Raw genomic sequence first — 12,199 nt, forward strand, 5'->3', positions numbered from 1 at the left:
CACCATAAATAAAAAATAAAATAAAGAAATATTTAAAAAAAAAAAAGAATTGTGGGTTTTGGGGTCCACATCTTAGCTACCACAAACTACAAAGCACTACAGAACGTGACAATATGGCTAACGCAAAATATAAATTAAAAAATAATAAAAAATATTAAAGAAAATTAAAATAAATTTCTGGGTCCCACTTATTTTTCTGGGAAGTTCCGTGACCGTGACTGCCCCTTTTTTTCCCTCCGCTGCCCGTCTTTTTACCACCGTCCGATCTTTAAATATCAACGGTCCAGATCTTGCCGAACTTGCCACGTAGGCTCGGCCTTAATTGTCGGAATCTAATAAAGCATTTAATTAAACAACCGCATATGGCCACGTCACTTATTCATCTAACGGTTCAGATGATTTCCAACTAGACAAAAGGATGATCTACACCGTTGATTTAAGTTCTAGATCTTCATTAAGGGGGACCCACCTGTCTTTTTCTAGGGAAAAAAAGAAACTGGACAGTACTAAATATACTCACTTTACTTAATAATAAAAAAATGCAAAAAAAATAAAAAAATCATAATTGTTATTATCATTTCTGAAATGCGAAAAAATTGCAAGTGAAACCCGAAAATAAATGAATTTGACCGGCTGGAAATGATATTTTTTTTGCAGTCACCTAGATTCCTTGTGATCGTCATGTTTTTTTGCTTTTACCTAGAATCACATACATTTACTACCGCCTATAGCCAGTCACCAAACCCCTTTTGGTACGCGAAATGTTTACGTATTCTACCTGACATAATACACGTAAAATATCATATTAAACATAAAATGTGATATAAAATAGGCCAAATTTATCGGTCGTTCTTTAAATTTGACATCAATTTTTACATAGACATCTTAATTAGGCGATGTTCCTATGTAAGATTTTGTTATGTCATTTTGACAATTTTTGCTTACATGTCAAAGTGAGTGTGATACATTCAACAATAGTGTGTGAAAGGATTAATTTAGCCATTTTTAATTTTATTTTCTCTTCTTCTTTTCCATTTTTCAAGCCATCATCCCTTATCTTTTTAATACTAATTTATTTATTCATTCATCCTGGATAACATACTGCATGTAAAAAGTGAAATATTGTGTATGTACATAAATTACTACGTAAAATATCAAGTAAGATACATATTTATTTAAACATCAATATACTAAGTTAAAAAATATATTTCTATTTTACGTATTTAATTAAAGATATAATTTTACGAAGTGAAGAAATAATAAAGACTAGGGGGGTAAATTTTGTTTTTGTTAATTCAATCGTGAAAAGTGGCCCACAAGCGGCAAGAAAGAATTTTTTTTTAAAAATTTTTCTCTTGAAAATAAAAATAAAATACTTTGTTGTGAGAATAAAACTCGTTATATTAAGTCATACCCCACCCAATTTTATTTAAATCAGGAGCATGGAAAGCGATGACCGACACGTGTCAGTCAGTGGAACCACATGCCATGCTGGCACTGTTGAATATGAACCGTTGGATGAGATGGTGAATGGACGGTGTAGATGAAAGTAAATGTCAAAAGTGATAGATCTTAACCTTCCACGAGGGTTTGAAGAGTGTGATATAGCCCAAAAGCTGATGAAGATAGAGAGCAGAAAAAGGAGAGAACCAAAGATAGAGAGAGAGAGAGAGAAGAGAAGAGAGGAAGAAGCAAAAACAAAAAATCCAAGAAAAAAACACCCATTTGTAAAAAGATAACATCTTTGCAAGTATTGATTTGTGGGGTTGTTGTTGTTTGCCGGACGGAAAGTTAGTAGGTGAAGAAAAAAACTTTCATTTCCGGTGAAAACCACCATTGATTCCGGTGAATTATGCTAGAACTCATCTGGGGTTAGTTGATTTATTTCACCGGAGAAGAAAAAAAATGGATAGGAATAGAGAAGCAAGAAGAACTGGTATGGTAGCCGCCACATCTAATGGATTATCAAGACGCAGACATAGAAGTAACAGTCTTAGAGATTCCCCTGGTAAACATCATAGATCTATAATCCTTATCTGATTCTTTTTTTAAAAAATTAATCAAAACTTGATTTTTTTTGATGCAGATGAAGAAGGGGGTGTAGAGATACAAGAATCTGTCAGGTTAAGGGAGAGAGTGAAGAAAGATCGAGATCGAGAGAGAGACAGAGAACGGGATAGAGAAAGAGAAAGAGATAGAGAAAGGGATATTAGAGAGAGGGATATTAGAGATAGAGATAGAGATAGGTCAAGTCGGAGTAAAAGAAGAAGAGGTGATAGATTGATGATGCACAGAGGTGGTGGTGGTGGAGAAGATGGTGGAGATGATAGTTCAGAAGAAAGTGTAAACGATGAAGAAGATGAAGATGATGAGGAGACGACGACAACAACAACAAACGTTGTTTCAGCTAGTACAAGATTGTTGCCGCCGCCGAACCCGGCACCGGCGACGATGGGAGGGTCGGCGATTTCAAATCATCATCATCACCATAACAACAATCATAACCATCATCATATACCGCCTCGGAAAAATTTTCCACCAAATGTTGGTGGAAAGGTGTTTAGAGCAGCACCTGTATGGAAAACTGGTGATGAAATGATTGGTGTTTCTGTTCCAAGAAAAGCTCGTTCTGGTACTGTTTTTTTTGTTCTTGTACTGTTTTTCATCTTTGTTGTTTTTTGGGGATTTTCTGATTGACCCTCTTTTCCTTTTTTGATGTTTTTGGTGTTTTTAGCATCTACAAAGAGGTCTCATGATTGGATTTCTGGGACTAGTGGTGGTGGTGGTAACAGTGGTGTTGTCACCGGAGACCAAATTCATCAGCAAGTATCGACAGCTTCGCCGGTGGGACAGAACATCCCGGCTACATCACCATCGCCGGCAGCTCCTTTATCTCCATCTTCATCTAACGTTTCAGTCAGAAAAAAAATTGTTAGTCTCATTTTCATCAGATTTTTCATTTTCTTTGTTTTTTCATGTTACCAGAACTGATTGTTTGTTTTTCTTGATGCAGAAGCCTAATGGACAAAAGCGGCCGCCGGCAAAGTCACCTCCAAAAGCTTCTTCATCTAACCCTGAAGAGCTTGAGATTGAAATTGCTGAAGTTCTGTATGGATTGATGACTCAGTCACAAGGACCTTCAAAAAAAGAAAGTGTACCAAATGATACAAGAGAAGTTAATAACAGATCCAGAGTTTCATCTCCTGCTTCTAATTCAAACTCATCAGCAACTCCTTTATCTGTTGTTGGTGAGTTATAATAAAGTTTCAATCTTTGCACAATTGGGATTTGAGAAAAAATCCAGTTCTTGTTGTTTGTTCTTACGAGTATTGTTCTTGTTTTTGTAGCTCCAAAGAGGAAAAGACCAAGGCAAGTCTTGGAAAATCCTGGAGGATTTAGTGTAAGAAGCAGCCCCATTTCATCTTCTACAGCTAAAGTTGAGATGGATCAGACAACAATGAAGTTAGAGGTTTTTTCACCTAATTTGGAGAAGAACCCACAGTCTGCTGCTGAAAATGTTGTTTCTTTATATGATTTAAGTGGTTCTGCTCAAAGTTTGCCGGCGGCAGTAGATCCGGTACCGGAGCCGATGAAGATGGAATCTGACGTCAAGAGGAGGTCTGATGAAACTGAATTTATGGAGAGTAAGGAGGAAGTGAATTCCCCAAAGAGGGAATCTTTTACTTTGGGAGTAGATAATAGTATTCGTGAGGATGTTGCAGTTACCCAAGTGTGAGTATCTATTCAAAGTTTTGATCTTTTTCTGATTTTGTAACTTTTAGTTCTTCTTCTCGAGTCTGATGATTTATGGGGTTTCTTGGAATTTCAGGAGTGGGATTGTTTCAGGAGTGGAAAACCAGAGAGAGGAGAAGTTCCAGATAGATCTTATGGTGAGGATGGAGATATATGAAGATAATACCTAAAAAGTCTTTTTCTTTGTAATTTGTTTTAATTGATCTCTCGAATCCCATTTTAGGCTCCTCCTCCACAGTTAAGATCATCACCTGAAAGAGAAGCTGAGATGGGTTTTGGCTCAGCAGCTGTGGATAGTATTAAGCATATTATATCATCAGAAAATATTGTTGTGAGTAGTCACTTTCTTTTCTCCCCTTCTCTGAGGTTATTGAGGATGATCTGATTATTGAATTGGCTGATATTATTTTGTTCAGGAAATTAAGCCTGCTGTGACAGAAAATGATGATGAAAGGATTGGCAAAGCTGAGAAAGATGAAGGGATGGTGGTGAGTGTTGAAGCTGAGGAAAAGAAGACTAAAGCAGCTGTAGAAGAAATTAATGCTCATAAGATAAGTGAGAGTAGTAGGGGTAGGAATATTAATCTTGATCTTGATTTGGAAAAGCCAGAAAAGGATAGTGGTGTAAGTGGCAAATTTCAACAGCACAGTCAAAAGTTGCAGCAGCACCAACCACCTCCTCCACCACAAAAAGCTACTAAAGAAGAATCAGTTCCTGAAAAAACTGGTAAGTTGATATTCTTGAATCTGCAATGAGTTCTTCCCCTGGATTTCACTGATGGGGTGATCTTTCTTTATTCAGGTCAATCCAGCTCTTTGCCTATGCCAATGTCTATGGCTAGTTGGCCTGGTGGGCTTCCTCCCATGGGGTACGGTCGGCTTGACTTATTGTGTTTCAGTGCTCTCATTTTATTGATATTACAAGTATTAGATCCATGGTGTAAATGGTGTTTCACTGGAGAAATAACTCACAATTCCTGTCAGCAGATACATGGCGCCGTTACAAGGAGTTGTCGCTATGGATGGAAGCACGGTTTCTTCTGCTGCTCCAATGCAGGTATTTTTCTTTGTATTTCTTTCACTTCTATGATTCAAGTTCTAAAATTCATTCTTCAACCCCCTTTTTAACTCGGAAATCTTATGCAGCCTCTGTTCTCTCAACCAAGGCCAAAAAGATGTGCAACACATTGTTACATTGCTAGGAATATACATTGCCTTCAGCAATTTATGAAGATGCATCCTTTTTGGCCACCTGCTGCTGGCACTGCACCCTTCTTTGGAGCCAAGACCAATCTTAATGTTATGCCATCAGCTGATCTCCATGGAAACTTAGCTGGTAGAGGAGCAAGTGCTGGGCCTGATAATAAAGGGCAGGGGCTTGCTATCTTCCCTAGTAATGGTGGAAAAGACAAAGTTCAACCAGCTAACATTGCAGATGCTGCTCAGAGAAAACAGCAAATGTTACTCCAACAAGCATTGCCGCCTGTTGCGCCCAATAATCTACTGGTACAATCATCTTCATACAGTTTATTTAACAACTTGATTTCTAGATTTTCTTCTATTTTTTTCAACTTCTTAATGAGAATGAAAAGATTCCGAGACTATCACTTTTTTGCTGATTCTTTCCCCCCCAATGAATTTACAGCATGGGCCTGCTTTCATCTTCCCTTTGAATCAACAGCAGGCAGCTGCAGCTGCTGCTGTTCGACCAGGTCCTGCAAAGTCACCTAGCACAATGGGCCCTTCTGTCCCTTCTAACACAACTAATGCTGCTGCTGGAACTGCTTCAGCTACAGCTGGTGGAGCGGCTACTGCAATTAGCTTCAACTATCCAAATATGTCTCCTAATGATGCTCAGTATTTGGCGATCTTGCAGAATAATGCGTATGCTTTCCCAATACCAGCTGTAGGACCACCTCCGAATTATCGGGGAACTCATCCTCAGCCCATGCCATTGTTCAATGGATCTTTCTATTCTTCCCAGATGATTCATCCTTCCCAGGTTCAGCAGCAGCAACATCAACAGCAGCAGCAGCATCAACAACAGCAGCAGCAGCATCAACAACAGCAGCAGCAGCAGCCAGCAACATCGCAGTCCCAACAAATGCAACAAGGTCAACAAAACACAAGCATGTCAAGTGGATCCTCTTCATCCCATAAGCATTTGCAGAACCAGCAACAGAGGTCCCAAGGCAATGCTGTTAATGGTGGGAACAGTGGTGGTAATTTACATAGTTTTCCTGGGACAAAAAATCATCCATCTCAGTCCCCAGCACAGTCGTCACAGAATCAGCATATGCCTCCACAGACACGCCATATTGAAAATGAGGTGGGTAGTGAAGATAGCCCAACTGCAGAGAGGAAAAGGTCGCATGGACCAATTAATGTGTACAATCAGAATTTTGCTATGCCCATGCATCCCTCAAACTTTGGTATGATGACTCCTCCAGCTAATTTTGGCGTTGCCTCTTCTGCTGGTGGCGGCAGTAATCATCAAACTGAGAAGAAGCCACAGCAGCAGCAGCAGCCAGGTCTAAAAGCGAGTCTAGAGTCAGCGCCTCCTCAACCTTTTGCCATGTCGTTTGCTTCATTTAATGGAGCCACTGCTGGACCTGGCATTGACATGTCCATGGCACATAATCATGCTATTTTCCAGAGTCTCCCGGAAGCTACGAGGCAAAATTTACAGATGGCCGCAGCAGCTGCTGCTCAGGCTGTGCAGCAGAAGAAGAATTTCAGGGTATCTGAGGATGGTAAATCTGGATCTGGTGACCAGTCTGGGGCTGATGCCGAAAGAAAAGGTTTAGCAATGAAGCCTTCCGGAAATGCTGGTCAGTCTATTGCATTTTCAAGGTCCGATACGTCTGATGCCTCTGGGTCTACTATTGCAGCCAACAGTGTCATTGATAGCTCAACAAGGTCCTTGAATCTTCCATCTGGTGCTTCATGGACTGCTAGAGCTGCAATGCCAAATGCTATGGGATCTGTAAATGTTCCTAATGCACAGTTGCAAGCTCAAATACAGCAACAGCAGCAACAAATGCTTCAGCTTCATAAGCAGCATCAACAACATCAGTTTGCAGCGGCTGTTGCTGCTCGGAGTAAGACATCAGCCTCTAGTAATGGGAATGTTTATTCGGAACACTTGACTTCATCTGCTTCTGCTGCTTCAAAATTTCCAAATGCAATGTCTGCTTTTCCTCAAAATCTTGTACAGAGTGGTAACAACAGCAATCAAGCTCAGTCACCTCAGTGGAAGAACTCTACCAGAACATCAACATCTCAAGCTCCATCATCTTTGTCATCAACGTCTTCTCTGAAAAGCCTTTCTCAGCAGCAGCAACAGCAGCAGCAGCATGTTAGATCCCAGCAAAGTCACACACAGATATCTTTTGGCACGAATCAGAGATCCACTCCTCCACCACCAGGACAACAGCCCCCAAACAGTAATCAGTCTCCCTCTTCCCCCATGATGGTTGGCTCTCCTACCACTTCTTCAATCTCAAAAGGTGCCAGTGGTAGCCCAAGACCTACAAATTCTGCAACTACAAGTAATAAAACCGGCCAGAACTCATCATTGTCAACACAGCAGGGTAAATCCTCATCTTCAGTTCCCAACCAGAAGTCATCTCCAGCTGGTGGGAGGAATGTGCCATCAATTCTTGGAAACCCTCATAATATAGCTTCAACTTCTGGTGGTGGAACTAAGCCTCAAATGTCACAGCAGCAGCAACAGCAACATTTACATAAGAGCATGCAGCAAGCACAGCTGTTCTTCTCAAGTCCATATGTGCAAGCTCAACCTCCACATTCTAGTGGTACAAGTTCTGCTGGTCAAGCTACTGGGGGTTATTATCTTCAGCAGAGACGGCGTCCTGACCAGCCTGGCCAACAACTGCCTGGTTCATCAGCTGCATCATCATCAAGTGGGATGTTGACTTTGTGTCCTGTTACACTAGGTGGTGGCACCACTTCTGATCCTGCCAAAGCAATTGCAGCTGCTGCAGCTGCTAATAATATGAAAGGTGGTGTGTTGCCTTCGCAGGGCATTCTTCATGCTGCCCAATATACAACACAAACATCAGGAAGTCAACATCAGCTTTTGCCTGCTGGTTTCTCTTATGTGCACCCTGTTCCTACTGCAGTTCAAGTAAAGCCAGCTGAACAGAAACAACCTGCGGGTGAGTAGTCTCATGATCATCCTTTATTTACATTTCAGTTCCATTTTTCTAGGTAGAAAAGTCTAGGAGTTGACGCCAAAAATTAACAATTTAGATTAATTGGGAAGTAATTCATGAAGTGAAACATAATTCTTGACCAGGAAATGACAATTTGCATGCGTGCTGGCAGCCTGAGAAGAAATGAACACTGTACAACTTGATGGAGCACAGCCAAGCAGAGGCACATCAGTGAACCTCAGAAGTTGGAATGAAGAACTCGCAGTTTTGAAGGAGGCACCATATGGGTTTTTTGACGACTGATCCTCGGAGAGATTTTGCACGAAACGCAAGTCAATCAACATGTCGATTGACATCGTATAACGCATTCTCGTGGTGTATAATCTGACTGCCTAATAGGGATATCACAAATGAAAGTGCTGCTGCTCGACTGGTTGGTTTTTTGATGATCACAGGATGGTTTGCTGGAATATTGATCAGCCAGCTCTTTCCTGCATTTTGATGGTGGTGGTTAGGTTCAGGAAAGAAAAAGGTTTTTGGTTCCTTTTTCCTCCCCCCTTTTTTGGGGGGTTAGGGGGGGAAAGCAGGTCAGTGATAAAAACTAAGAAAATAGTGAAAAGGTTGTATTGCCTTCCAAGTTTTTCAGTAGGAACTCTCTGATGCTTCAGTAATTCATTATTCTTTTCCTTCTCTTAAAAGGTGTTTCTACTGGCTTGAATTATTATACAGCAGTTTCTGGACAGTAGTATCTTTTTTTGGACATATTATAAGTATATGCAAGGTGTATATGTGTATGTCTTGGCACATATATAAATGGAATAGCCCTCAAGATTTTCTTTCAAAAGTTTCAAGTTTTACATCATTCTTTTACCTTCGCATTCTTTACTTTATATGGCTGAAAATAGTCTCTGTCATGACAGAATGACAGTAGTCCGTGAATGAATGATGCTATCAGTTCTTCTTTTTTTTTGTTGTTTTGGGAAAAGGGCATTATTATATCATTGGCTCTCTCTTATTTCCTTTTCAAGCTCTCCTTGCAACATAATATAAGAGTTTTGGCTATCATTAGGGAAAATTACTCTCTCCGTCTTCTAACATGTAGCTTATATCTGGAGTTTGTTACTCGGTTTACACTTTACATAAGGTTGATATGTATAGTATTGTAGTTAAATATCTGTATATTGAGTTACAAGGGGTAATAAGTTCAAATTAGTTGGAGTTGGCTTTACATAGATCAAGATTCATTTAATGGCTATTCTCTATCTAGAGTTCAAACATAAGTGTAATAGACTAGTGAAAAAAGAAGAAATGAAGCATCTTAGCAACTTCTAAATAAGGGGGTAGGGAGTTGCTTTTATCATTGGTTGGTGTGATTTATAAATAAATAAAAAATAGTGTAAAGGGCAAAGGTGGGCTATCTTTGAACACACCTAGATTTTAGATTGGGATGGGTGGCTTTAAACAAGAGTTGATTTTGTTGCATTACATGTGTGTGAACTATATAGTAAAATGTAGGACCTAATCTATATATATATAACATTTCATTTTCAATTGAGGTCCCCATTTTCTTGCAATTACTATACTCACTATTAGTCCTTGGAATCACTTTCACTATACATACTTTACCTCAACCAAGAAGAAAAGTTAAGTTTGTTGAAAAGGCCACTTCTCTTTTGGATTCCACAACTTGCCTTTCTTTATCTTTTATTTTACTAAATACGTTGAATCAAGAATTTTCTTTCTTTATCTTCATTCATATCACGGTATACAATTCTGTTTTATCATCAATAGTGAAAAAATATACTGAAATTCTCAACTATACACTTATTCTTCATGAATTATTACCACCATAAACATGATGTTGCCAATGAATCTATGTTTTGGTTTAAAAAAAAGTTAGTTTTACTATATAATATCATTAGATGGTGTGGATATTTTGATAATATCTCAATGTTAGATAAATTGGATTATTATATGGATTTTGATATTGACAATTTTGACCTTTGTATATTATGGTCCCATTTTTCCAAATTAAACAGCATAATAGGGCCCTTGAAAGATCAGCATATGTTTTAATGTTTTTTTTTTTGGCTTCCAGAAGGTCACTTGTGTCCAGATATCTTTTTGCCTTGTAGGTTTGGATACTTTTTTGGGTGTCCTTTTGTGGGCCCTACTAACAAAAAATTATTTGCCAACAAAACTTTAAAAAATTCCATAGTGGGACCCACTATATTATTTTTCTTAATTTGCTCTCGCCTTTCCAAAACTTAAAAAGTATTTATGGAAATCTATCACTATTTTAACCATAGGATTAGGTAGTTTGCTCTTGTTGTATACTCTTGGTCCACAAAATTAAGATTATTTTTTTAATTATTAAATTATAAAGTAGTTTAAAAATAGAAGAAAATTCAATCATTTTCTAAAATTTTGTTTTATTGAATTACGTAAAATGTTGAAATAATTCACTGAATATGAATCAGATGTTATTTATCTATATTTGACTAAATACAATTCATGAAAAATAATAATTTTAATCATTAGATATTTAAAAGTATATTAATAAATGAATAGTGCTTAGTAATAGATATTTTAAATATTTTATCAAATAAAAATAAATATCTATATTTTTAAATATAACGAACAAATAAAAGCGAATGATTCTTATAATATTTATGAACATCGTAATAAGTATTCCTAAGTAGGTCAAGTGAAGCATCTCATCAACATGAAAACAAGTTGTTGATAAGAGAATATTTGAGAGTTTGCAACTTAAAAGATCATTGTTAATAAGCTATTGAAAAAATAAGCACTTCTAAATATTCCAATAAGTAGAAAGATATTTTTTTTAAAAAAACTATACAAATTATTTTATTTAAGAATTGGAAAAGAGATTGTTTTTTTCTAGTAGAAAAGAATGTTAGTAAAAACAGAAAGTGCTTTACCTTTTTCTTTACCATTTTTTTTTTGTTTTCTCTTTTATATTTTTTGCAAAAAAAACCCAGCCAATTATTCTGAATTCCATCCCTTTATTTTTCAAAAGAATAACATCATAGTAATTATAAAACTTTTCAAAAATTAATAGTCAGATCAAGTATTTGGAAGAATAAAAATATTTATTACTACACTATTTTTAAAAAGTGGCTAAACTATTGGGAGAAAACAAATGATTCTGCAAAATAATAAAATTTATTTTTCAGAAATTAAAAAGTTTTTTTTTTTAAAAAAATACATTTGAAAAAATGGACATTTTAATAGTTTGGTTAAAAACAAATTGCTTCTCGTCAATAATACTTATATAAAAAAATACTTTTTAAAAATTTATTGATTTTAAAAACTTGATCGAACGAGATAAGAGTCATAACTTAAAAGTTAGAAGTAATAATTTATATGGACCCATTAGTATTATAATAAAAAAAATTTGAGGTGGCTAATGATTTTATATCAAATTATTAAGAGGTTGAAAGGGAAATTCAAAGTCCAATCTTCTTTTGACAAAAGAATAAACATGCTTTAAATTTGCTTTTGTTTGAAAGACAAAGGAATTAGAAAAAAGATTTTTGCTTGATTGAGAAAAGATTAGTTGAAAAAATTATATATATAATTAAAGAAAAGAGAGAAAAAGACATAATGGTAGGTCCCTAAATACTTATATTATCAAAACTAGTTGAATTAATTGGATAAGAAAGAAAAAAGAAAAGGTTAATAAATCTTATCTTGTGAATTGTGATGTATATTCATTGTCTTTTATTCCTTCAATTTTATTTACGTGTCTAATTCTCCAACGTGCCTTTTTCTTTTTATTTTTAAATTCATTTTTTGTTTTATTTGAATAATATTTTATTTATTTATTTTAAATCATTATCACTTTTGAATCTTTCTTTGTTCCACTATCATCAATCTTATTTTTGGTGGAAAAACTTTCGATATCAAGAAGCTAGTTGGGAGAAGGGTATAGTGGATGTACTTTTTAGACACTTGGTAATTTGTTGTTTTTTTTTTAAAATATTGATATTTATATTAGGATTTATTTAAATTTGAATTTAGCATGCTATAAATTTATTTATAAAAGTGATATTTTTAATAAGATGTTTTTAGTTTCTAGCCATTCAAATTGAGATCTTAAAAAGATGAAAAGTTAATTTCAGATTCGATAGTTTCAAGAAGGTATTAGTCATCGATGACTTTATTATGTGACGGACATATTATGATACGATATTTATAGGTGGGAAGAGAGGAACTTTTTTCATTATTTATCCTATTTTCGATCAA

At 36.3% G+C, this 12,199-nt stretch overlaps 1 protein-coding gene across 2 annotated transcripts; it reads left to right on the top strand.

Annotated features, from left to right (window-relative positions):
* Window positions 1-1,417: 1,417 nt before the first annotated feature.
* Window positions 1,418-8,774, top strand: LOC101257597 (protein TIME FOR COFFEE). Of its 2 annotated transcripts, none has more exons than XM_010328252.4 (13): window positions 1,418-2,008; window positions 2,087-2,632; window positions 2,735-2,931; window positions 3,014-3,248; window positions 3,348-3,732; window positions 3,830-3,890; window positions 3,977-4,084; window positions 4,170-4,479; window positions 4,555-4,621; window positions 4,740-4,809; window positions 4,899-5,258; window positions 5,398-7,933; window positions 8,074-8,774. In XM_010328252.4, exons 1-13 carry the CDS (start codon window positions 1,906-1,908, stop codon window positions 8,115-8,117), a joined length of 5,022 nt encoding a protein of 1,673 aa, XP_010326554.2. In that variant the 5' UTR covers window positions 1,418-1,905; the 3' UTR covers window positions 8,118-8,774. The 2 variants fall into 2 exon arrangements, with proteins under 2 accessions (XP_010326554.2, XP_010326556.2); XM_010328254.4 differs by having other exon boundaries at window positions 8,103-8,774.
* The last annotated feature ends 3,425 nt before the right edge of the window (window positions 8,775-12,199 follow it).

Source organism: Solanum lycopersicum, chromosome 9, assembly GCF_036512215.1.
Source record: "Solanum lycopersicum chromosome 9, SLM_r2.1".
NCBI lineage: Eukaryota > Viridiplantae > Streptophyta > Magnoliopsida > Solanales > Solanaceae > Solanum > Solanum lycopersicum.

What these genes read in the sequence shown, in the direction of transcription:
- LOC101257597 (XM_010328252.4), top strand. Translation starts at nt 1,906, where the DNA reads ATGGATAGGAATAGAGAAGCAAGAAGAACTGGTATGGTAGCCGCCACA. An exon ending in CAGTCTTAGAGATTCCCCTG is followed by an intron (nt 2,009 to 2,086) that starts GTAAACATCATA and finishes TTTTTGATGCAG; the next exon opens with ATGAAGAAGGGGGTGTAGAG. An exon ending in ATCAGTTCCTGAAAAAACTG is followed by an intron (nt 4,480 to 4,554) that starts GTAAGTTGATAT and finishes TTCTTTATTCAG; the next exon opens with GTCAATCCAGCTCTTTGCCT.